This window comes from Geotrypetes seraphini, chromosome 1, assembly GCF_902459505.1.
Source record: "Geotrypetes seraphini chromosome 1, aGeoSer1.1, whole genome shotgun sequence".
Lineage (NCBI taxonomy): Eukaryota > Metazoa > Chordata > Amphibia > Gymnophiona > Dermophiidae > Geotrypetes > Geotrypetes seraphini.
In genome coordinates, this window is record NC_047084.1 from 537,786,963 (window position 1) to 537,813,348 (window position 26,386).

At 43.0% G+C, this 26,386-nt stretch overlaps 1 protein-coding gene across 4 annotated transcripts in view; it reads right to left on the reverse strand.

Annotated features, from left to right (window-relative positions):
* LOC117352584 (ER degradation-enhancing alpha-mannosidase-like protein 2) overlaps positions 1 to 25,460 on the reverse strand; it is an 82,062-nt gene extending 56,602 nt beyond the window's left edge. The window contains exons 1-5 of one of the 4 annotated variants that reach the window (XM_033929122.1): positions 25,328 to 25,460; positions 23,832 to 24,170; positions 17,658 to 17,768; positions 9,568 to 9,607; positions 2,501 to 2,606 (exon numbers count right to left, since the gene is read on the reverse strand). In XM_033929122.1, coding sequence (XP_033785013.1) covers positions 2,501 to 2,606; positions 9,568 to 9,607; positions 17,658 to 17,768; positions 23,832 to 23,932 — 358 coding nt within the window. In that variant the 5' untranslated portion in view covers positions 23,933 to 24,170; positions 25,328 to 25,460. The other 3 variants (XM_033929124.1, XM_033929121.1, XM_033929123.1) reach the window with 3 other exon arrangements.
* Between the last annotated feature and the right edge of the window lie 926 nt (positions 25,461 to 26,386).

The window sequence follows — 26,386 nt, forward strand, 5'->3', positions numbered from 1 at the left end:
AGGTGGGAATTCAAACCATTAGGGTTCACTGAATGCAGATTATAAAGGCACTTTTGCTCATGCTGTTGCAAATATCTTGACCAATCGCCTTTTCGCACAGAACGGTTGCCAACTTCCAACACAACACATCTTAAGTCAAAGAAGCTGTGGCCCAAGGCCAGACAGTGAGGAATTAGCCACATGGGCACTGAATGATATATACCACTCCTTCAGACTGACAGGTTGTGCAGCTGCGTAAAACATAATCCTGTTGTGTGGCTGGATGAGTAAATGTCTGAGTTTCCATCATAATTGGGCACATCATACAGTCCACTGCTAGTATGTCCATAAGGACCCTCAGATCACTTTAATTCTGTATGTAGCACACTGGGGCACAGAAGATCAGACAAGTTCTTATTGCACTCAAACACAAACAGTAGTCTACTATTTGACATACAAGGATGCATATTTCTCACGCAGCTCCCCTGTTCGCTGCCCATACTCCTGATTAGAACTATAGATCCTTCGATATCATAAGAATTGGGCTTTTTGTCATATAGTATACTACTTGTCAAATAGTAGTTGAAATTACTCATTATTATACTGTTGCCAAATTTGCTAACTTTCCTAATTTCTGAAAACATTTCTTCATCTGCCTGGTTATTCTGTCCCGGTAGTATAATCTTACCCATCACACATGGAATGTCTATCCATATGGATTCCACACTGCTATCTGTGTCATGCAGAATGTTTATTTTGTTTGAATCAATTCCCTCTTTAACATATAGCGCAACCCCCACCCCCTCCTCCAATTTGATCTACTCTATCATTGCAATATAATTTGTACCCAGGTAACACAGTGTCCCATTGATTGTCCTCCTTCCACCATGTCTCCAAGATGCCTATTATATCTACCTCATCACTCAGTGCTCTATATACTCTAACTCTCCTACTTTATTTTTTAGACTCCTAGCATTTGTGTACAGAAACTTCAAATTGTGTTTTTTCCTTGTAATTATAGGCTGCTGAGATGATGACAGGAATAATAGCTTATGAACTTTTCTTTTAGGAAGTTATGCAACGAATTTCAGAGTTTAATTACATGTTGAGTGAAAAAATATTTTCTTCAGTTTGTTAAAATCTAGTACTTAACAGCTTCATCACATGCCCCCTAGTCCTAATATTTTTAGAAAGAGTAAATAAGATTCACATCTACCCGATCCACACAGGATTTTATAGGCCTCTATCATATCTTCCCCCTCAGTATTTTCTTCTCCAAGGTGAAGAGTTCTAACCATTTTAGCAGTATGTAGTATGGAGAAGGTGCTCTCTGGAACTACCGTAGATTGGACCTGACATCCCACACACTCATGAATTTAGATTGTACTCTATTCCTGTCTCAAAAGTTCAAATTAAATGTTCAAATTAAAAAAAACCATACCCTCAATTATCCACAAGTCCTCGCTCATCTCCAATAACTTCTTTTCCAATCTTTTAAGATAGCTTTTCTACTCAACATTTGTGGTCTAAACATTTACTATATTTTATACCTTTGAGTCAAGAGACATCCTGACCCCCAGAAATCTTCCCTTCCCTTATTCAAAAGAATAGGCTGTAACTGGGATAGGCACGTGGGATCTCTTAGAGAGAGGAGGAGATAGTGAATTCTGCAGATGGGCAGACTGGATAGGCCATTTGGCCTTTATCTGCCATCATGTTTCTATGTTTCTCTATATTTCTATAAAGACAAGCAGCCTGATCAATTCCTTGAAAAGTAATTGCCTCTTTTGTGGGGAGTTTAAACCTTTAATATTCAAATGTTCTATTTGTCATCTAGATCATAAACCACAAGAAGGTGGATGCAGAAACATTTTTGTGCAGCACATGAAAAGTTTTTGATCCTCCGATGAAGCCTATAGTGAAATGAGATATTTCTGACCAATAATTATGTGTGACCCAGCATAAAGCAGTACTATCAGTTCTAATAGTGAATAGTTTAAGGTATGGATAAGTTCCCGGAAGAAAAATCTGTAGTTTGCTATTGATACACACATAGGGAAAGCTACTGCTTGCTCTGGATCGGTAGCATGGTATGTTGCTACTATTTGGGTTTCTGCCAGGTACTGTGACCTTGACTGGCCACTGTTGGAAACATGAGCCTGGGCTAGATGGACCATTGACGTGACCTAGTATGGCTATTATGTTCTAGTTGAACTGCCTGGGTGTCTGAGGTCTTTTTCTCCAGTTCATTTATACATTTATATGACATGGTTTTGAAGTGATGACAAGCGATTTTTTATTGCCACAAATGTGTTGTTTTTGTTAGCACATAGTTTTTCTGTGGCTCATTATATACCCTGTCTTTGGTGTTTTAAATATTTTATGTGGGCAACTCATGCACTTCTGTGAGCTGTAGTGGCACTGAAGCCTGTGCTTTCAGATTTTATATCCTGTGCATTAACCATTTTACTCACCCCCAAACATTTAAGATTTATTTTTGGTCTATTTGTTCAGAACTCACCTCGAATGTTGGTCTCGAATACAGATGCGTTGACATCAATATCAAAATTGACACGGTCCTGCAGCACATTGACAACTCTCTGAAATTCTGAGACATTTCCCAGTATCTACAAGTAAAAAAGGTACTTGGGTTACAGTCATCAACAGAGCAGGCAAGCCAGTATAAAGAGATTATCAACAGCTTTTAAGTATCTTTTCTTATAACGTTACTATAGCTGGGACAACCAAACACAAAAGTTAAACCAGTACAGTATATGGTTTAAACGTTATTTGAGCTTTCAAGCAGCTAATTTTCAGTTTTTCCAGTTCATGCATCACCAGCATGAGAGCCTGCTACAAGAATCCCAATTATTTATGGCAGCAATCTTCATTATTTTTCAAGCAGGGGCCACACTGGAAAAAAGACTTCAGTGTGAGAGCTAAAACCACTGCCAAAGTGGAGAGTGCCCAGTGCCCCAGGCAGTGTACCAAAGGCGGGTCCACAGTCTGGCTGTTCCGAGCATACTCAAATCAACATGTATAACTAAAATGAATTCCAATTCCTTAGACATGCGCTCCCTATGAGCCCATCCAGTCTCCACTAACATACACTCTCCCAAAACTCTCTCCAAACTCTGTCTTAGCCAGTCTCAACTCCCATATCCTATCCCCTCTCTCTCCAAGCCAGATATCCACCCAGTTTGTTGATACTCCCTCACCTTCCAGAGGGTATTACTGCTGGTGCGACCTCTAAAAGGGCTACTCTGTTTTCTTTCAACATTATGTGGCCCTAGGTGAGTTTGACTCCAGGAGTATCCAAATTCCTTCATGGTTTGCCTAGTCTCGCATGACTGATTGTCTGGACCTTATGGGGCTCAAATTCTCCCAGAGCTGCATAGTTCCAAAACAAAACATATTATTCTTTAGGCATTGCCCACTCCCTCTTGCCAGCAGGCCTGCCTCTTCAAAATGGCTGGGCCTTCCCTTTCCCAGTGCCCCTCCTATGGGAGGAGCCTTAGATATCTGGGCCAATCAGGGCCTTAGGCCTCCTTCCTGGTGCATCCTGGGATTCAAGAAGGTATGAGAAAAGGAAAGAAAACCTGTTATTATTTTTGCCTCCATTTTCTCCACTAGAAAGCCAGACAGATGCCGGTTACAGAATCCAGCTTTTAGGTGAAGGATAGTCCCCTCCTTTGCCTAAAGGTCTTGTTTTGGGCGTTTGGGACTTGGACGATATTTTGGTTGGGAATGTGTTTTAAGGTTAGACGTAGTGGTGGTCTGGGCAATTAAACTGCTGAACGTAGAGGTAGGCCATTCTAAAAAAATCCCTCATTTTGGACGGTTTTTTTGAGAATGGACATTTCCTTGCTGCTACTTTCAGCGTTTAGGGACTTAGGCCAAAAGGGGACTTAGACTTTTTTATATTATTATTATGCCCCTCCACATGTATTTCTAAAATACTTCCAGATAAATTTGACTAACCCCAACATGCTAATGTAATTTCGAAAGTCTTCTGTAATATCACTTTCTGTAATATCGCTGTCTCTTTCTCTGTAAACCGCATAGAACTATTTGTGGCATTGCGGTATATAAAAATTAAGTTGTTATTATTATTATTTCAAGTATCCCTTTCTATGAAAAATATATGCCATTGTTACTTCCAAGTTCACCTACCTGAGTAGTTTCTCTTTAAAAATTAAGCTGAAGCACATGGGCTATTTTAAAATTGCCCCTAAATATGGCACATTCCATGCAGTATCTGACATAATTCTTTGGCTACTCAGCCAAAGAAATTGATCAGGTTTGTTAGACATGATCTCACTCTACTAAAACTCTGCCACCTTGAATCCTGTATCCCACTAAACTTCCAAGATAAGCCACCATACTTTCCTTTAGTTACATGATTATTGCTCTCTATCCTTTCCCTGTTCTTTTACGATAACAGTAACTTCTATTTTATTTCTTTCTTTTACTTATTTTAATTTGATGTATGTAAATTGCTTAGAAGGGTTACTATTGGGGGTATATCAAATACTTATTAAACCGGAAACTTGGTCCCAAATTTACCAACCATTGAGATCAGATTAACTAGCTAGCAGTGACCAGCCTATGGATTCTTTTTCACATTTATGTAGAAACATAACAACTGTCCATCAATAATCCTTTCCTGTCTCCAAAGAATGACTCAGCAGAATTATCAGTGAAGATGCCTGGACATCTCCGAGTTACACTGATAGCTTAAGATACATGGCATCTGGCCCTAATACCTCGTTTCAGTCTTGTTAGTTCCATGTGAACTGTCTCTTTTACAAGTGAGTGGTGTCTACCCCTCTGTGATACATGAACTTGTGAAGGGAAACTTTAAAGGGAGGCCTACAAAGTCAGTGATTATAAAGACAAGTAGGTGCCTACCTGTCCATATAAAATGCTAGCGTATGTTCCAGAGAATATGTGCTGAATGTAGGCACAAGCACTTTAGACCTGCTGACACTGCTCAAATTTTGTCTCTGAATAAGCTTATTGGCAACGCTTGCGTCATAATATCATGGCACATAAGAGGCCAATTATTTATTTATTTATTTTGATTTCTATCCCGTTCCCATACATAGGGGAACAACATTATACAATGATCTCAGTGGCCAGAGACTAAGGGGCCCTTTCACAAAGGCACGGTAGCGGTTTAACACGCGGAATATCACGCGTTAAACCGCCTGCTGCACTAGTACCGAACGCCTCCATTGACGAGGCGTTAGGATTTTAGGCTGCCGTGGGGGTTAGCGCATGATGAAATGTCCGACGCGCTAACCTCCTTAGCGCGCATTGATAAAAGGAGCCCTAAGATCTTTGACAGCACAGTACACAAAAAGCAAGACTGTACTTATCTGCCTACATATTCTATGCCATTGATCTCTCCAATCTTTTCTTTAGTTAACAATGAAAAAAGGTATATGTTCACTTTTTCTATTTTTTTGTTGTCACCTTCCAAACTTTTTCTACTAATCTTACAAACCCAACCCTTCACCCTCCCTTCACTGACCTATGTAAAAAAGTCTTGTTATGTTGCCTTTCCTGCACTAATTCCTCTTGACTATCTGTCTCAGTATGGCAACTCTTATGCTCTTTGTTTCCCTTTTTGTTACATAAGAACATAAGAATTGCCGCTTTTGGGTCAGATCAGTGGTCCATCGTGCCCAGCAGTCCGCTCAAGCGGCGGCCCTTAGGTCAAAGACAAGTGCTCTTACTAAGACTAGCCTTACCTGCGTATGTTCTGGTTCAGCAGGAACTTGTCTAACTTTGTCTTGAATCCCTGGAGGGTGTTTTCCCCTATAATAGCCTCCGGAAGAGCGTTCCAGTTTTCTACCACTCTAAGATGTTCTTCCCAGTCTTCTAAGATGTCTTGTAAAGATCTTTGTATCTATTTTTCAGTCACCTCTTTTGAAAACCTTGCTGCTGGGCAAATAAACTAACTAAACTTTTGATGCCCAAAAGAGGAGGGAGGCAGAGGGTTTACCTTCCACCCGTACATGCTACTTCATCTCCGTGGCAGACTGTTGTAACATTGTATACAGTCACTCCAGTGACTCTGGGCATTTCTGCTGCTGAGCCATGGGAAAAACTCAACTTGGATGACAATTTCTCGTTGAGCCCGGCTGGACCTGACCCAATCCACCCCCAGCTCCTTGAGAGGCCATAGAATATCAGCCATTCATGGAGGGTCATCGGATGTTTCCAAGTGTAAATGGGAGTGCAACTTTGGCAAACCCGAAAGAGGAAGCTTCGACACCAGTAGTAGCATCGCAACTCAACGGGAGTGGAGCATCTACAATGGCGAGTGATGGGGAGTGTAGAGGAAGTGCAGGTCTAGTTCTTACTGGGGCCTTAGTTCAAGAATGGGCTGTAGAGTACCTGCATTTAAGCTATTCAAAAGACCTTTGGTAATAACCCTGGACTCACTCTGGTCTGCCATCGAAAATCTTTACCTGGTATGTTCTAAATTTATGACTACTTCCTTAAATCTTACTACTAAACTTGCCCATGTAGAGATAGTAATTCAAAAACATACGAATGAGATTGCAAAAATTGAAAAGTCAACTATTACAACAGAAAATTTATCAAAACAACAAAGCTTTGCTTTTGAGAAAATTAGAAAACTTGGAGAATCAGAATAGAAGTCTTAATTTAAGAGTTCTAAACTTTCCTGTTCCTAAATATATGACTCCTCAAGATTTGTTAAAAAATTTTTTGATTAATGCTTTGAAGATCTTATAAGAATATTCTTCCTCTACAGAAACTTTACTTTTTGAAAAGATCACAGAAAGATTTAAAGCCTCTTGGAGAAAAAATTGAGGCTTCGTGCTAAACTTCTCACCAACTACCTAGAACCACAACTTGCTCCACCCTACACAGTCTGGATTCAGAGCCAACTTTAGCACCGAGACACTGCTAGGCTCCCTTCTGGACACAGCTAGACAAACTAAAAACTAAACTAAACTAAAGCTTAACTTTATATACCTGGTCGTCAACCTAAGGAAGCTCGACTCGGTTTACAACAATTACATAAAAACTAAAGAAAGTTTACAATGATTAAATAAAAACTAAAGAAAGTAATAGCAAAGAGATTAGTTTTCAAAATGTTTGGCAAAAAGAAAAGTTTTTAGAAGTTTGCGGAAAGATTGGAAAGAACTGGGGCTCCTCAGAATTAAGGGGAGTTCATTCCATAGTTGAGAAAGTTTAAAAGTCAGAGATTGACTGGAGATCTTAACTCCTTTAATTCCTTTTCTATATGGAAGGGAGAGTTTGAATTGTTGGATGCTTCTTGCCAAAGAAAAATTTGTAAGCATTCCATAATAAGGGAACGAGGGGAATAAAAATGCCATATAAAATTTTAAAAGAGATGAAGGCACATTTGAATTGAATTCTAAGATAAACCGGGAGCCAATGAAGACTCAGGAGCAAAGGAGCAAATTTACTTTTACCAAAGATCAGCTTCACAGCAGTATTCTGGATTAATTGTAATCTTTGGAGATAGATCTTTGTGATGCCAGGCACAGGCAAAAAAAATGCTGATTATACAACTAGATCTCACCGCAGCATTTGACCTGGTAGACCACGACATCCTGTTACAAATACTAGAAACAATAGGAATCACAAGTAAAGTATATAAATGGTTTCAAGGATTCCTACAATCCAGGACATACAGAGTGAAGACAAACAAAGAAAAATCAGAACCATGGTCCAATCCCTGTGGTGTACCCCAAGGATCGCCATTATCCTCAACACTCTTCAATCTCTACATTGCATCCCTTGGCACCTGCCTAGACAAAATAGGCTTAACCTCCTATAGCTATGCAGACAACATCACCACTCTCCTTCCTTTTGATCAGCCAACGCCCACCATGACAGACACACTATACAGAATTCTAGAAACAATGGCAACATGAATGAAAGATCACAAACTAAAACTGAACCCAGACGAAACAAAATTCATATTTCTCAAAAAAAATAAAACCCCAACCATAACAAACCTAGTAATAAACTCAATCACATACCCTATTCAACCCACTCTAGAACTTCTTGGAATGACGATAGACAGATGCTGCACCATGTAACCACAAATCAACAAAACAATACAGAAATCATTCGCGGTCATGAGAAACCTAAGGCAAGTTTGAAAATTCTTCAACAGAAAACAATTCCAGCTCATGGTCCAGTCCCTAGACCTAGGTCTCCTCGACTACTGCAACATCCTATATCTCTCCTGCCCCGCAACAATGATAAAACAACTACAAACAGTATAAAACACAGTCCTTAGACTAATCTATTCACTAAGAAAACATGACCACATCACCGAGGCATACCTCGGCTCACACTGGCTCCCAATTCAAGCAAGAATACTATTTAAATTCTACTGTCTATTATTTAAATCCATAAATGGTGACAGCCCAGCCTACTTGAACAACCACCTAATCCAAACTACCACAACCAGACACAGGAGAACCCAGACACCATTCACATACCCTTCAATCAGAGATATCAAACGGAAAAAAATGTATGATGGCCTACTAGCCACACAGGCAGCTAAACTAAACTACCAACTCTCCAATCTACTAATCGCAACCCCAGACTACAAAACTTTCAGAAAAGAAATAAAAACCCTGTTATTAAAGAAATCCATGAAGACTAACACTGTGTGAAACATTTCAATCCTCTGAAACAACCCGCTCTATTCTGTAACACCTCTGGACATGTCCAGAAATCCTCTTCTGTAATTCACCTTGAATCGCAAGGTAATGGTGGAATAAAAATCACTAATGTAATGTTTCAACTTTGTTGGAATCATCAGACAGAACTTATTTCTCAAGCCACACTTTTGGTTTCTTATGTATTTTTTTTCAAGAAAAAGAGATGGTATTAAAGCTTTATTATAATTCAGAACAAGTCTCCTTTTTAGGAAAAAGGATTTATATGTTTCTGGACATCTCAAAATGGATACAAGTTAGAAGGAAGGATTTTTTATCTTACCGCAATAAAGTGATTTCCTTAGGAGCTGTTTATCAATTAAGGTTTCCATGTAAATGTTTTATTTCTTACCAAAATAATAGTTAAGTACCTGAATGTAAACCACTTAGGATATAAATGGTATATAAATAAATACATTTTCTATGACCCTGTTCAACTGCGGGTTTTTCTAGAAGGTAAGGGGATATCGATGGCAGCTCCTATAATCTGTATCATTGGATTAGCCTGTTCTATTTTTTTTTATTATTTTCAATGTAAATTCCTTTTTCCTAGGATTTTCTAATCTTGCCCCTCTATGGTTGAGGACTGTAATTATATTATTATGTATTTTTCCTATTTCTTTGTATCTGATCCAATGTATATCGGTTGTAATATGATTTCTGTTATTTCCCTCAAAGATAATACTTTGAATGTTAAGATGAATAATAACAACAATAAAAAAATCTTGCTGATTATCTTCGGTCCTAAAACAGATCAATTGCTATTAAAATGGCTCCTTTTAGTTTAACTCGCTTCTTAAAATTCTCTCATTCCTACACGGTGAAAAATACAAAAAGCAAAGAGACTTACTAGCAAAGTGTCCAGTGCATCAATCAGGGTTAAAGAAAAACTGCAAGAGAGCAAGGGTCAGAATTAGGAGACCTAAAGTAATAAGATGGTTTCAAAATGCAGCAAGCTGCCAATCTTCATTCCTTTAAGGTGGTTGTACACAAACAGGATTTCACTTGCACCAAGAAAGAAAATAAGATTTAAAGCAGCAGCACTATTAGATTCTTCAAAATATCAATCCTACCTTTGTCTTTATTCTTGACTGCATTATATTTTCTTGCAGGTGGACTCTTTAGAATGTGATGTAAAACCTACCCTTTACAGTCTCTCTCTAGCTTTCTGTGTTATGTTCATACTTCAAATGCAATGGTATGATACTTTTGCAAGGTTCTTCTACAGTATCCACCAATTTTTGCATATGGGTATTTTTCTCCATCTATAATTACTTTCCTTGAAATGCTGCACAAATGTGCTCTTAGATAACCAGTAAAGAGGTAATTTTATAAACTTTTCTTTTAACATGGTGCAAGCTTGTATGTGATTTTAGAGTAGGTGTATCCAGGGGAGTTTGGGCAGAATACAGAGGAAGTCATGATTTAAGGGTATATTTTATAAAATATACAGATTCTTTACACACTAACATTTAGGCCTCCACCTGTCTGCGACCTCAGTCTAGGCACTATTTATTTTATTTTTATTTAAGTATTTATAAACTATTTATAGGCTAACCTCCTCTTCTATGAAACTGCACTAGCGGTTTTTAGCACACAGAGCCTACACTGCTCCCAATGCTCATAGGTTTCATAGAAGAGAGGGTAAGTGGTTTACATTCAGGTACTAAAGCATTTTCCCCTATCTGTCCTGGTAGACTCACAATCTATCTAATGTACCTGGGGAAATGGGGGATTAAGTAACTTGCCCAGGGTCACAAGGAGCAGCATGGGATTTGAATCCACACCCTCAGGGTGCTGAGGCTGTAGCTCTAACCACTGTGCCACACAGGATTTGTGCAGTAAGTTTATAAAGACACATAAGCGCCTATGCATCTTTAGCAAATAGGTGCTTTTTTTTGCCCTTCACAATCAACTTTTTATAAATCACTTAGTTATAGGCGGTTAATTAATAAATAAATAAATAAATACTCTGTTCCTGTTGTGCAAGGGCTGAGACACCCTCTCCCGGATGGCTATGAATGCTGCGTCAGCTCTAGCAGCAGAAGGAGCACTTGAAATCTGAATTGTTGCCATGTCATAGAGATGAACTCCGATCTACAGAATGGTCCGGTCAGAAGGATGTCTACAATGAATGTTCAGCAGACAGCACAGATACTTACCGTAACAGTTGTTATCCAGGGACAGCAGGCAGATATTCTCAACAGTGGACAGCCTCGAAAGCAGACTTGCTTGAAAATCTTTGTAAGAGCTTCCGAGTGCTACACTGCGCATGCACAAGTGCCTTCCCACCCGAGTTAGGGCACGCGTCTCCTGTGAGGAATCTCAGTTCAGATACCTAGCTAAAAAGCCAACCAGGGGAGGAGGGTGGGTTGTGAGAATATCTGCCTGCTGTCCCTGGATAACAACTGTTACGGTAAGTAACTGTGCTTTATCCCAGGACAAGCAGACAGCATATTCTCAACAGTGGGTGACCTTCAAGCTAAGCATAATGGGATGGAGGGAGAGTTGGCAAGTTAAGAAAAAAGATTTTGCAAAACAGATTGGCCAAAATGGCCATCCCTTCTGGAGAAAGTATCCAGACAGTAATGAGAGGTGAATGTATGAACCAAGGACCAAGTGGCAGCCTTGCAGATTTCCTCAATAGGAGTTGATCTGAGGAAAGCTACAGACGCCGCCATAGCTCTAACTCTGTGGCCCGTGACTTGACCCTGCAGAGGGAAACCAGCCTGAGCATAGCAGAAAGAGATGCAAGCAGCCATTCAGTTGGAGATGGTTCGCTTCGAGACAGGGTGCCCCAACTTATTCGGATCGAAGGAGATGAAAAGTTGTGGGGCTGTTTTGTGAGGTTGACTGCGTTGCAAGTAGAAAGCCAAGGCATGCTTGCAGTCCAAAGTATGGAGAGCCACTTCTCCAGAGTGAGAATGAGGCTTTGGAAAAAATACTGGAAGAACAATAGATTGATTGATGTGAAATTCCGAAACAACTTTAGGTAAGAATTTTGGACCACTTTGTCATGGTGGAAAACTGTGAAAGGTGGATCAGCAACCAAAGCTTGTAACTCACTGACCCTTCTAGCAGATGTGAGGGCAATCAGGAAAACTACTTTCCAAGTAAGGTACTTGAGATGAGCCTTATCAATTGGTTCAAATGGAGGCTTCATCAATTGAGCCAAGACAACATTGAGATCCCAGACCACTGGGGGTGGTTTAAGTGGTGGATGAACATTAAAACGTCCTTTTATAAAGCGGGAAACCACAGGATGTGTAGATAGAGGTTTCCCATCAAGAGGCTGATGAAAAGCAGCAATCGCACTAAGATGGACTCTGATAGATGACAGATTGTGATAAGTGAAGTAAATAATCCAAAACAGAAGCCAAGGAGGTAGACATTGGCTCCATATGGCGAGTGGAACACCGAGCAGAATATCTAGTCCATTTCTGGCCGTAACACTGCCGAGTGGACAGCTTTCTGAAAGCTACCAAAATATCTTGTACAGACTGAGAGAACTGTATAGAGTCTGTTAGGTTGAAAGGTACCAAGCTGTTAAGTGTAGAGACTGCAGGCTGGGATGTAGCAAGGATCCTCGACTCTGAGTAAGCAGAGAGGGAAAAACTGGTAGAAGCAGAGGCTCCCTGGTGCTGAGTTGAAGTAGAAGGGAGTACCACGGTTGTCTGGGCCACCGAGGAGCTATCAGAATCACGGTGGCATGTTCTGTCTTGAGTTTGACAAGTCTTGAGAATCAGAGGGACTGGAGGGAAAGCATAGAGAAAATGACCCGTCCAATCCAGGAGAAAAGCATCTACCTCGAGATGCTGGGGAGAGTATATTCGAGAGCAGAACTGAGGCAGCTTGTTGTTGAGGGGAGACGCATCTGAGGGGTCCCCCATTGAGCAAACACCTGACGTAGAGGCGAGGAGTTTCCATTTGTGATGTTGCAGAAGACGACTCAATCTGTCCGCCAGATTGTGCTGACCTTGAATATATGCAGCTCTGAGAAAGATGTTCTGATGGATTGCCTAATCCCACAGCTTCAGAGCTTCTTGACAAAGGGAGTGAGATCCCGTATCTCCCTGTTTGTTGACATAGTACATGGCGACTTGGTTGTCCGTCTGGACAAGGACTACATGGTCATGAAGAAGGTGTTGAAAAGCTTTGAGAGCATTTAAAATCGCTCCGAGTTCCAACAGATTCATGTGACAAAGACGGGCCGCAGGAGTCCAATGACCTTGGGTACGGACTCCGTCGAGATGGGCTCCCCATGAGTCTGTTGTGAGAACTTTCTGATGAGGGAGATTGTGGAACAGCAAACCTCTGGAAAGATTGGAAGAGAGCATCAACCAGTGAAGAGACTGCTTCAACAAAGAAGTTACTGTAATTTGTTGAGAAAGCAGGTCGGTAGCTTGTTGCCACTGAGATGCCAGGGTCCACTGAGGTATGCGAAGGTGAAGACTGGCAAAAGGAGTCACATGAACTGTAGAAGCCATGGGACCGAGCAGAATCATCATTTGTCTTGCTGAAATTGATGCGAGATGAGACACTTGATGGTAAAGGCGAATGAGGGTATCCCGACGTGGTGGAGGTAGAAATGCTCTGAGCTGGACAGTGTCTAGAGTGGCCCCAATGAATTGGAGAGACTGAGATGGGGGTCAACTGGGATTTTGGAAAGTCGACTTCAAACCCTAGATTTTGGAGGAACATAATAGTCTGTTGGGTCGCTGCAATAACCCCTTGTTGAGAGGGGGCCTTGAAAAGCCAGTCGTCCAGGTATGGAAAAACTTGAAGACCCTAGGCACGGAAGGCTGCAGCCACCACCACCAGACATTTCATGAAGACTCTGGGGGGATGAGGTGAGTCCGAAAGGAAGAACTCTGTATTGTAGATGAAGATTCCCCACCCTGAATCGAAGATATTTGCGAGAGGCTGGATGAATCAGGATATGAGTGTAAGCCTCTTTGAGATCCAGAGAGCATAGCCAATCTCCCTAATCCATCAGGGAATATAAGGTTGGTAAAGATAGCATCCGAAACTTCTCTTTGACTAGAAATTTGTTGAGGGCTCTGAGGTCCAGAATGGGTCGCAAATCCCCCGTCTTCTTTGGAACTAGAAAATAACGGGAATAAAAACCCATGTCCCATTGGTTTAGAGAAACCTCCTTGACAGCTCGAAGGCGAAGAAGAGCCTGAGCTTCCTGAAGAAGAAGGGGAAGTTGCAACAAATTGGAAGGACACTCTCTTGGAGGGCAATCTGGAGGCACCTGAAGAAAGTGAAGTGAGTATCCCTCCCGAAGGATGGTGAGAACCCAGAGATCTGAGGTGATCATCTCCCACTGGTGATAAAATTGGTGAAGACGACCTCCTATGGGCAGAAGAGAATTTTGATGCAAGGAGGTTGGCATGCTCAGACTGGGAATGTAAAAAAGACTGAGCTAGTTGTCGCAGGAGTCTGAGCCTTCTGCTGTCGTCGTTGTTGTTGTGCGGGCCTTCTAGGCAGAGGCCTGGAGAAAGCTGGTGTCGTTTTTGGGGGATAATGACGCGGTGGTTGCTTGTATGGCCGAGCAGGAGTCATCTTAGGCTTCGGCCGAATCAAGGAAGCAAAAGAGCGCTCATGTCAGAAAAGCGCTTGGTAGCAGCTTCAATAGAATCATCAAAAAGTTCATTTCTCTGGCAAGGCAAGTTCGCTAGACGGTCCTGCAGATTGGGATCCATATCAACAATGCGGAGCCAGGCAAGACGGTGCATAGCTACTGCAAAGGCCGAAACTCTAGAAGAGAGCTCAAAGGCATCGTATGTGGCTTGCAGCATGAAGAGGCGAAGTTGAGACAGAGTTCTGATGATCTGTTTGAATTCTGGAAGACTTTGTTCCTCAAGAGCCAGGTATAATTTAGGCAGTAATTTGAGGAAATGGTTAAAATAAGCTGTGAAAATAGTTATAATTGAGAATTCTGTTAGCCATCATGAAATTCTGGTATAATCTGCGGCCAAAATTGTCCATGTAACGGCCCTCCCTGCCTGGAGGGACAGCAGCGTAAAGCTTAGATGGATGAGCTTTCCACCAAAGACTGATGGAATAATTGAGATTTCTCAAAGCCTTTGCAAGGTACTGTGCGATACCTGTATTCCAGTTGGATGGAATGGCTGTGATGGAATAAGGAGTTTCCATATTCCTTAAGAAAGTTTGCTTCAATACTGTCATAGGAAGCCTCAAGGTCTCCTTGGGTGGATGAGGCAACTCCATGTTGGCCAAGTATTCAGGTGTATACTTAGAATCAGAGTGGAGATCCAGTTGAAGAGCTTTTCCCATGTCGAAGACGAACCTGGCAAAAGAGGCAGACTTCGAGGTCGAGGCACCTTCCAGAGACGGAGTCCGAGACCGAGGAACTACTACTGAGTAGGAGGGAGAAACCTCTCTGGAATACTGAGATGGAGGCTCAGAGTCCAGGCGCACAGTGATTGAGGAAGCTGCACTACCTGCATGAGGAGGAGTCAGTGAAAGTCTCAGTAGTCTTGGATAAACGAGGCATAGAAGTCTCAGTATCCAGAGAAGGCGAGGGTTTCTGTTGTAGAGATGTCTCCTGAGGAAGCTTGAAGATGTCTCAAATGCCTCGAGCAATGCTTCGGTCGAGGTGGAGGAGACTGTGTCCGAGTAGGTGAAGAGTCACTGGATGAGAACCGGCGAGACTTCCGAGGCTTGCCTCTAGGTGCTTCCACCGGGGTCTCAGACTGCCACTCAGGCTGGCTCACAGAAAGCAGGGTCGAGGACGGGAGGAGTTGAGCCATGACCGAGGAAATCTGCGTGGACAGAATGGCTTTTAACATGTCCTCGAACATGGGCACCGAGACAAAAGGATCAGGTCTCGAAGGTGCAGCAGTGCGCTCCAAGGAGGGCGACCTCGAGGTTGAGTATTCCCGATGCCTGGAGGCATGCTTAGCTGGAGGTCTAGTCGAGGCAGGTAGACCGGCAGATACAGCTTGGGATGCCTGTGACTCTAGAGGCTTCTTAGGAGTAGTACCTGAAGGAGAGACAGGAGACTTACCCATCGAGGTCTTCAGAGGAGCTGCCGCCGAAGCCTTTGAGGCTGAAGGAGTCAAGGCCTTGGTGGAGGCAGAAGCTGGAGTCGAAGTTGAGGACTTAGAGGTCGAGGCCATCCCTGAAGCCGAGGTAGAGACCTTGTCAGCCGGCTGGTCCATTGTGCCAAAAGTTGGAGAAGCTTGGCACAGCGCCGACAAAGGGCCCGAGGTTGGAGGGTAGCACAGCGCGAACAAGCGTCGGGACAATGTTCAGGACCCAGGCAAACAATACACCGACTATGAGGATCAGTGATTGAAAGGGTCTTGTTGCACTGGCTACACTTTTTGAACCCGGTTAGAGGCCGGGACATAGAAAAAACAAAGACCGACATACCAAACGAGGTAAGCGGCCAGGCCTAGGCCGTAAGGCTGCTGCCGGAACAAAAAATAAAAAAATGAACAATGAAACGCGAGCACAGCGACTAATAAAATAACAAAAGCCACAGTGAGAGAAAGCAACGAAGGCTGCAGAGCTAAAAGAAAAGGACTTCTTGGCTCCGTGGAAAACGTTGAACTAAGGTTCCTCACAGGAGACGCGCGTCCTAACTCAGGCGGGAAGGCACTTGCGCATGCGCAGTGCAACACTCTGAAGCTCTTACAAAGATCTTCAAGCAAGTCTGCTTTCGAGGCTGTCCGCTGCGGGGCTCCGTCGGTGAAGTCACCCACTGTTGAGAATATGCTGCCTGCTTGTCTGGGATAAATATTTATATTCATCTGGTTTTAGAAGTGGACCAATTTGCAAAACCTGGTTACTTTAAGAAACCCTCTATTTAATACGGATCGTGCTGCCATGTTGGAGGGTGTAACCCCCCCCCCCCACATTATACTGAAAACTTAACTTTTTCCCTAAAAAATAGAGAAAAGTTAAGTTTCCAGTATAATGTGGGGTTACAACCCCCCAAAACTCCCCCAACGCCAGCGCGATCACTATTAAATAAAGTGGGGGAGGGTGTTCCCCACCAACACCCCCCGTCAGAGCCCTTTAAAAGGTTTTTCTGCGGCGTGCTGAAGTCTTGCGCTGAATTGTCGGCGCTCGTTTGTCAGCGCGCGTCTGTCTCAAGCACTTAAGACTATGAACCATGAAAATGGCTTTAGTTTTACTACAGAATGGTGGGTATATCAAGAATCTAACAAACAAAACCATTCCTGAGTAGTTCTGAGGCTTTTCCTCCCTGAATTTTCACTTTTCTATTATTAAAATAAGCTCAAGGAAGACACAGATTGGTGGAGCTTTTTTCTGGCGTGCTCCATGCCAACAATGAAGCTGCAGAACCTGGAAGACAAGCCAAGAGACTTTCAGCCTCTTCATTTTCATACAGAATTCTTCAAGAAAGGTCTTTGTTATGACAACCAGCCACTGTCATCAATGCCAGTTTTGGGCTTATCTCAAATTGCACTGACTAAAATTGCAAACTTAGCAGGATAAACAGAAGACTAACAAATATATGGGATAAAGGCAAGGATTTTAATTCAAACAATCAAATATGCCTGATGTGGCCACATTTTACCTGTCGGCTGCATCGGAGGCACAGAACTAGAGAGGTAAAACTAAAAAGCACACTTCTCTCTCAAGTAACACTGATGATAAATTAGCCTTGCAGCAAGTATTCTGAGAGTTACTCCAGCAAAAACAAACTACAGGATATATGGAGGTCAATACTAGTGAAAAACCCTTCCTCCCTCCTCATTCCCCCCCCATTAAATTAACCTGTTCTGAGACCGATTGTATCCAGACATTGCTCATGGGCACTGGAAATCAAACCCATGAGGGCCACAAGAACTTGCATTTTGAGCCACCAAAACACAGCTTGCTGGAAAGAGAAGGGTACAGCCTGCTAAAGAAAATGAATGAAAGGTAATTACACAGTACCTTCCCCAAGTATCTTGTCCATCACATGTCAGAGGTCGCAGTTCATCATATGGGAAAGCATTTTCTAAGTAATTATTGTAGGCATGGTAAAACATGGATTTGACACGTTCTCTGGTATCAGAAAAAAAAAAATGAAATTACTTGAAACAGTAACACAAGGATGTGTGTGAACATTTCATAATATCTTGTTTAGTTCTAGTCAATGTTTGCTTTATTGCTCTGATATCAGACCCCAATAATTTAATAAAAAATAAGATATTTAACCGAGGCAGTCAATGACTAAGTGTACACCAGTCACCACAGCTTAATATGAAATCAGATACTCAATGCTGGTACCTAGATACTAGCTTGTGCTGAAAATCTGGTTCCAGCACTTAATCAGACTGATAGCCAGGTAAAGAATGGACATCCTTTTTACTATTCTAACTTTATCTGGTTAACGTTTGAATATGGTCACTAACTAGATCACCTCTGGCTCTGCCCAAGCACTGTCCAGATAGTATCAAAGTGGTCAGAGGAAATATTCAGCGGCACTCTCCACTTAATGCCAAACCCTCTCATGGGTATTTATATAGTTAGTCCTTTGGAGGCAATTCTGTAACTGGGAGCCTACAATTAAAGGCTTCTTTTACTAAGCTGCGATAGCGGTTTTAGCGCAAGCTGAATTGCCCCGCGCGCTAGACCTTAACGCCAACATTGAGCTGGCGTTAGTTCTAGCCACGTAGCGCGGGTTTAGCACACGCTATAATCCTGTGTGCGCTAAAAACGCTATCACAGCTTAATAAAAGGAGCCCTAAGTGATAGAAGCCTATTTTGTAAAGGAAAGAAAACACCAATTTTCCTTTATAGAATACTGGAGCACCGTTTATGCCCTCTTGAAAATATGCGGGTATTTGTCAGAGCATATATATGTATATATAGGCATTTACACATTTAATGCAAGCACATCTATAGTGCCTATTTCACAAATTGTCTTGTTTATGCCAGTTACTAAATTATTTTTGTTTCATGTGTTTTATTAGATTATTTGTCAATATTACTTTATATTTTTTGCTTCAGTTATTGTTTTTCTATATTTTGTTAGATGTTCATTGAAATAGTGTTTCACTTGATATTTTGTACTTGATTTTATCTTTCATTAAAATTCACTCTTCATATTCTTCTAGTGTAAGATCAGAATTTAAATGCTTAAGTTTTAATTGGTTTATATTTAACTGCACAAATCTCATGATTTGTATAGCACAGTGGTTACCAAACCTGTCCTGGAGGAACCAGAGCCAGTCAGGTTTTCAGCATATTTGCAATAACTATTAATGTATTACAGTAGATTTGTATGCAATGGAGACACTACATGCAAATATAACTCATGAATATTAATTGTGGATATCCTTTAAACCTAACTGGATGGATTCCCCCAGGACAGGTTTGGGAACCACTGGTGTAGTATAATCAAAGGGGCATAGAGAACTAGAGATGCATAGGTAATGATATTATTTGTATTTGGCTACAAGGAAAAGTTTAAAGGATTAGCTAGATTGTGAGCCTACCGGGACAGAGAGGGAAAATGCTTGAGTACCTGATTGTAAAACCGCTTAGATAACCTTGATAGGCGGTATATAAAATCCTAATAAAAAACTTGAAAAAAAAAAAATCCCAGAATTTAGGATGGAAAGATTGGGCCCGATATTCAGCTGGAAGCGATCAGCATTTTGCGGACCACCACCAATATTATACCTGGAAATGCAATGGTGAGGCATGTCTAGGCTATGGCATTGAATTGCTGGGTATATGGAACCAGTCAAAATATAGGCTGTTAAGTGTCTTGTATGCATCTAATGTATATGGCTAACTTTAATCAGCAAGTGCTTTCCACCCCCAAAATACATAGAAACATGATGGCAGATAAAGGCCAAATGGCCCATCTAGTCTGCCCATCCGCAGTAACCATTATCTCTATCTCTCTCCAAGAGCCTATCTATCCCAGGCCCTTTTGAATTCAGACACAGTCTCTGTCTCCACCACCTCTTCTGGGAGACTGTTCCGTGCAACTACCACCCTTTCTGTAAAAAAGTATTTCCTTAGATCACTCCGGAGCTCAGTTTTGGCTTGAGTGCTAACTGGCCATTTTCATTTGCACCATCCAGGCAATTAAAATGGTCAGGAGCATCCAGTGGCGTACCAAGGGGGGGCGTGGGGGGCGGTCCGCTCCGGGTGCCAGCCCTGAGGGGGTACTCCCGGCCTTGCCGTTCAGTCCCCACTTCACCCCCGAAGGACCGCTCGCCCCACTGACCTTCCTGCACCACCTATGAAGCAGCCCGCAGCAGGATCGCGATGTCAGCGATCCCTGAGCTGCTTCGGCGCTGCTTCCTGCGCCGCGGTCCCGCCCCTCCTCTGACGTCAGAGGAGGGGCGGGACCGCAGCGCAGGAAGCAGCGCCGAAGAAGCGCAGGGAACACTGACGTCGCAATCCTGCTGCGGCTGCTTCATAGGTGGTGCGGGGAGGCCGGGGGGCGAGCGGTCCTTTGGGGTGGGTCGGGGCATCAGGCCTTCAGGGTGGGGCGGGCAGGCAGGCAGGCTTTCAAGGGGGAGGGGGGTGACAGGCAGGCAGGCCTTCAAGGGGGGACAGGCCTTCAAGGGGGGGAAAGGGCTTCGGGGGGGGTGCAGACCTTCAAGGGGTGCAGGCCTTCAATGGGGAGGGACAGGCCTTCAAGGGAGGCAGGCAGGCCTTTTAAGGGGGGGACAGGCCTACAAGGGGGTGGGACAGGCCTTCGGGGGGGGTGCAGGCCTTCAAGGGGATGTAGGCCTTCAAGGGGGGGGGACAGGTCTACAAGGGGGGGGGACAGGTCTACAAGGGGGTGGGATAGGCCTTCAAGGGGGTGGGACAGGCCTTCAAGGGGGTGGGACAGGCCTTCAAGGGGGTGGGACAGGCCTTCAAGGGGGTGGGACAGGCCTTCAAGGGGGTGGGACAGGCCTTCAAGGGGGGGGTGCAGACCTTCGGGGGGTGCAGACCTTCAAGGGGGGGGACAGGCCTACAGGGGGGGACAGGCCTTCAAGGGGGGGGACAGGCCTACAAGAGGGTGGGACAGGCCTTTAAGGGGGGACAGGCAGACTTTTAAGGGGGGACAGGCAGACCTTTAAGTGGGGACAGGCAGACCTTTAAGGGGGGACAGGCCTTTGGGGGGGACCCTGGTTTAGAAGTACACGGAGGGAAGTGGGTGTTCAAAGAGACGTGCATATGCCAAACTTTGGGGGGGAGAAGAAATAATGGGTCTGAAAATAGAGGAGAGGGAGAGAGATGATGGACCATGGGATTTAGGGAGGGAAGGAACAGAAAGGGAGAGAAATTGGACACAAGGGATGATGTGGAGGAGGGATAGAGATAATGGATAGGAGGGTAATTGGGAAAAGAAAGGGAGAGATGGTGGACTCTTGGGTGGTGGGGAAGAAGGGAGAGATGCCGGATGAAAGGGTAGTTAAGAAAAGGTGGATCTGTGGAGGGAGATGAAAAAAAGGACAGATACCAGACTTCCTGGGGAGGGAAGGGAAATGGAAAGGAAGGACAGAGTTGGCAGATGGATGGTTAGCATGCAGAAAGAAGAAAGAAGGAGACCCTGGCAAGCAAGTTATCAGAAGAAAACCAGAGCCTTGGACCAACAAGATTTGAAATATAACCAGACAACAAAAGGTAGAAAAATTAATTTTATTTTCTGTTTTGTGATTACAATATGTCAGATTTGAAATGTGTATCCTGCCAGAGCTGGTGTTGGTCTGCAAACGTGAGCTAGGATTTAACAGAGAGAGGAAAAGTCCTTTTTGTTTCTTTATTTTATTTACAACACAGCGCCAGTGTGGTTAGGAGAAGCCAAAGGGGGTGAAAAAGCTATAAAACCCACCAGGAGTTTTGAAAAAAATCACCCAACTGGGCAGGAAAAATCGAACTGAAAAACCAATTCAATAGGCTGAATCGAATCGAAATTTTTTTTCCTGAATCTGGCAGCATTAGTTTGCGCTACTGTCTTAGACTTTAGGACCTGGGATTGGGGAGAGATGGCATCCTCAGTACTTTATAATGCAAGTGAAACGAGGATTTGGTCAGACTTTTGAAGGGTCTGCAGAAAAAAAATATTGTATAGGCCAGGGACATGAGACAGCAGGAAATGGGAACTTTTCTTCCTTCTATTTTTGTGAATGGAAAGGCTGAGGATGTCAGAGAGTTCAGTTAAAATATGTGCTTTATAAGAAAATATAATAATGTGTTTTATAAAGTTTATAAGCATTGCTGGCCTACCCGGTGAGATGTTCCTAATGGTGGTGGTGGTGGCAGCGTGTCAATGTGTTGAGAGGAAGAGGTGGTCTGGGAAATTCTGCTGAGCAAACTCCGGGCCCATTTCCACCCCCCAGTTAGTCCACTCCACTCAACTGGTTCACACACTGAGTGGGTCTTTGGGTGTTGTTTTGGAATCTCTTCCAGTGGTTTATCAGTATCTCCTTCTGGTCCAAGGAAGGAAACTTTGTTATCCTTAGCATTGACCTACAGAATATGTTTGTAACAGCGCTGCTTGTGTGGCATTAGGCTATGTAGTGATCGAGAGAAAAAAACAGACCTTTGCACATTTTTGCACTATATGGTGGGTGTATGAGGAGATTCACATCTCCTGCACAGCTAAGTCCATGTGAAGTTACCTTGTGCTGTATTTGACATCTAGCAAGGTCTCTGTTTGAAAGGAAAGATCTAAACTTAAAAATGAAGTGGCCAGAAGTTATGGTAAAAGCAGATAGTGTAGCTGGTTTTAAGAAAGATTTGGACAAATTCCTGGAGGAAAAGTCCATAATCTGTTAAGACATGGGGGAAGTGTCTGCTTGCCCTGGATCGGTAACATGGAATGTTGCTACTCTTTGGGTTTTGACCAGGTATTAGTGTCCTGGATTGGCTACCATGAGAATGGGCTACTGGGCATGATGGACCATTGGTCTGACCCAGTTAGGCTATTCTTATGTTATGTTCTCATCTGTAGGGGCCTTTGTTTTCACTTCTTATTTTAATGTATTTTTTTTCTGGGAACTTATCAGTGTTTTTTATAATGGGAACAAAAATGGAAGAGAATTAATGTGTGTGGGATGAGGGGGTAACTAATTTCTTCAGCTAAATAATTCAATCCACCTCAAACAGACATAGAAGAACTCACGCACCATTCACACACCCTCCAACCAAAAACGTCAAAAGGAAAAAACTGTTCGACAACCTCCTAGCCATTCGAGCTGCAACACTCGACCCCCAACTCTACAACCAATTGACATCGACCACAGACTGCAAAATCTTCAAAAAGAAATAAAAACCCTTCTATTCAAAAAACACATAAAACCGAACTAACACAATCAGAACTGTTCCAAGCATCACCTGCAACTACTCCATATGTACTTCTAATGTCATGACAATTTATACATAATTTATGTTATGTTATGTTTGGAATATAAGAAAATTTTCACTGCCTGTTTCTATTCTGACCATTTATTCCGTTTCATGGTCATTACAAAAAATATTTTTTTACATGGGGGGGTGTCAAAAAATGATGGGCCCCGGGTGCCACATACCCTAGGTACGCCACTGGGAGCATATCCTGGCAATTTAAATAATTTTCAATATTGGATACAAAAGCCGATTCTATAAAAGACTACAGTTAGGCATCTAGCCAATCTAGGTGCCCAACAATTTTTAAATTGGCTTAATAGGCACTAATAATGGAAAGTGCCATTAAAACACTATTTAAAAGAATTAATTTGCTGGTAGGCATTTACACCTATGTGGCAAGTAGGCATAGTTAGGGGTGGATTCAGAGCAGAGCCAAGAAAACCCTGGACCTAAATGGCACTGCACCTAAGGATTTTATGCCTACTAGTGCCTAAAATTGCTTAGTTATCACTAGGTGTGATTCTATAAACAGCACCTAGCAGTTGATTGGGGAGTTAAGACTCTGTGTAGAATCAACACCAAAGTGTCTATACAGTCATTACTCTCTTTCTTAGGTTCCTGCACCCCCCCAATGGAATAGGCAGGACTGGAAGTAAGGGTGCAATTAAACTTCCTTCACAGATAACCCAAAAATCAGTTCTCTTCACTCCCAGCTATAAAAGTTTCTCCATTTCCCTTGCACTCCCCTCCCTATACAAGCTTCACCTGTATTGAGTCATAATATCTTTGCCAAATGATTCGCTCCAAGTCTGGCTCTGTAGGACACTAAAGACACCAAGCCATAGCAGGGAGAGGGGCCACAGCATGGCACTGGTAGGTATCCACGAAGCCACAGGTTCCCAATAACTGAGCTTGGCCAATCAACACACAATTTCTGCAAACCAGCTGGAAGGAAGGCAGTGATTGGTTCACCTTCCTTCTCCCTTTGCACCTCTTCACTAGCTGGCCTTCATAAACAAAGAGTTGAATGTTTCCAGTGGCATCCAATAATTACTGTAGTCACATGATGTTAAAGGGACCGATCACAGGATGCAAGATCAAAAACTGCAATAAATAAATAAAAAGATGATTATTCTCTCTCATCAGTTCATTCTGATTGTTCTCATATGGAAAATAATAAAATGCATCTTAACTTTACTGCAAAACTTTTGCATCAGAGGTTCCTTGGTAATCTATAGAGTTGGTACCACAAGAGGTGGCACACTAGAAGCAATACAAATTTCATTATTCCTCTGTAACCCTAGGAGAGGAATAACAAGTATAAGCTCATATATACTATATGGGGAAAGATGATATTGTGCCCCACACCCCAGCTGTTACCCCCAATAACTGCACTGTGCCCTTAATGCCCAGATTTCCTTCTCGCCCTAAGTACACAGCATGAAAGGAATTCATCACAGAAAGAAAGTTTAAAAGGGTACACTTTGTAGCATGACACAATGGTGCAGTTCTACTTCATCCATAAACAGACAGTATGGCACTCAGGGGGAAGACAACTACCAGTAGATTAGCAGAGGTTCTGTGAAGTTGGTTAACTTATAACATTTTAGTAAACATTAAAAAGAAGCAAAATGGTTCACAAATAGAAATAAAAACAGTTCAATAAAAACGTACAGAAGCAAGGGTAATTATAGTTTTAAACCTTCCTGAAAACAAAAATGAACGCTGTTCCCTTAACTCCCACATTGTGACCGCCATCACTCTAAAAATCCGCTTTCTGCGCGTCATGTCTGATGACTCCAAATGGGTTAATTCTGTATCTATCATGAGAGGAATTAATCTTATTCCTTTACTGGAACGTTTAAAGTGACTGCTGGTTTACGGGAGGTACAGCACCTGTTTACAAGAAACGCCATTTGCAGCCCTGGCCCGTTCTCTTTGGGAATAATCTGCCGAATTAAGCTCAAATGTAAAAGGATTATTTTGCGTTTTCACAATACAGTGAAGGCCTGGTTGGGGGGAAGGTGTCAAGTTGCTAGGTTCTGTATTTGGGCAATATTTAATTTGGGGTTTCTGGTCCATTGGGAACAACATCTCATACCCCTTAATCTTCACTCAGTCAAATCTCCACCAAATCAGTCTTTCCGGGCATTTACAGTCCTCACTCTCTCACAGCCGAGCGCCGCCTTCTTCGTACGCTTGAATCCCCTCCTCCGCGGTCTGACACGTCTCACTCAGCCTCAAGCTCCCCACCCACCTACCTTCAGACTCCAATCTTGAAGCCCCGCCCCCTCTGACGCAACTTCTCCGTCAGCCAAGTCCCGCCGTTTCCGGAGAAAAAGGAAGTTGCGTCAGAGGAGGGCATGTCGCGAGCGGCCTCAAAGGTGCATTGAGAGGGGGAGGGGGAGGTTGGGAACCAGAGAGAGGTAGAGCGTTGCGTCCGTGTCGGAGTTGTTGCTTCTTCCGATTTGTCTTTCACTGCAAGTAGGAGGTGTTGGTGCCTCCAGCTGGATTAGATCTCATTGAGTCCCTGTGCTGGGGTTGTCTGAGGACTGACTGGAGGAAGGGCACAGAACCCGGTTTTTGGAAATATCTAGAGAGAGAGACTCTGCTCCCGTTATGTCCCGAGCCGCAGTTTGCGGGAAGGGGTAAAACGCGGATCTCACCCGCACGTCCTTAAAAAAAAAAAAAAATCAACTTTTTTTTTTTCACTTTGACAGCCGTAACTTCAGGTTTCAGTTTAACTCCGTCTTCGCTGCAGACACAGATTTCAAAGGCTCTCTCCTGCAAATCCCCTTACTTCGGTTTCGAACCCAGGTCGCCAAGTTGTCAGGCAGAAGCAGTGACCTACTTCCCCTTTGTATACAACTATTTTACATTTAATAAATTGCCCTTAATGCTCCCTTCCTCCCCGCAAATATGCTGCCCTCCTTTTTGACTGCTGCAGTTTCTGATGAAAATTTTACTCTGATGGACCTCGATGCATTCCCAACTGCAAGCCTCACGGATCTTTGATGGATCTCAACCCCCTGCAAATATACTTCCCTCCATTTTGACAGCCGATGGCAATTTAACTCTCACACACCTCAATGCGCTCCCAAGTCCCACAGATCTGCTTTGATGCACTCCCCCCCTGCAAGCCCCATGGATATGTTTGACAGACCTCAATGCACTGCCAACTATGCTTCCCTCTTTTTTGACAGCTGTGGGGAAGGGGCACCCCGCCCTAGCCCTGCCCCCAATTTCTTCCATTCATTTTTCATGTACACATAATATCTTAATTCATAATGGTAATATTAATAATAATAATTTTATTTCTT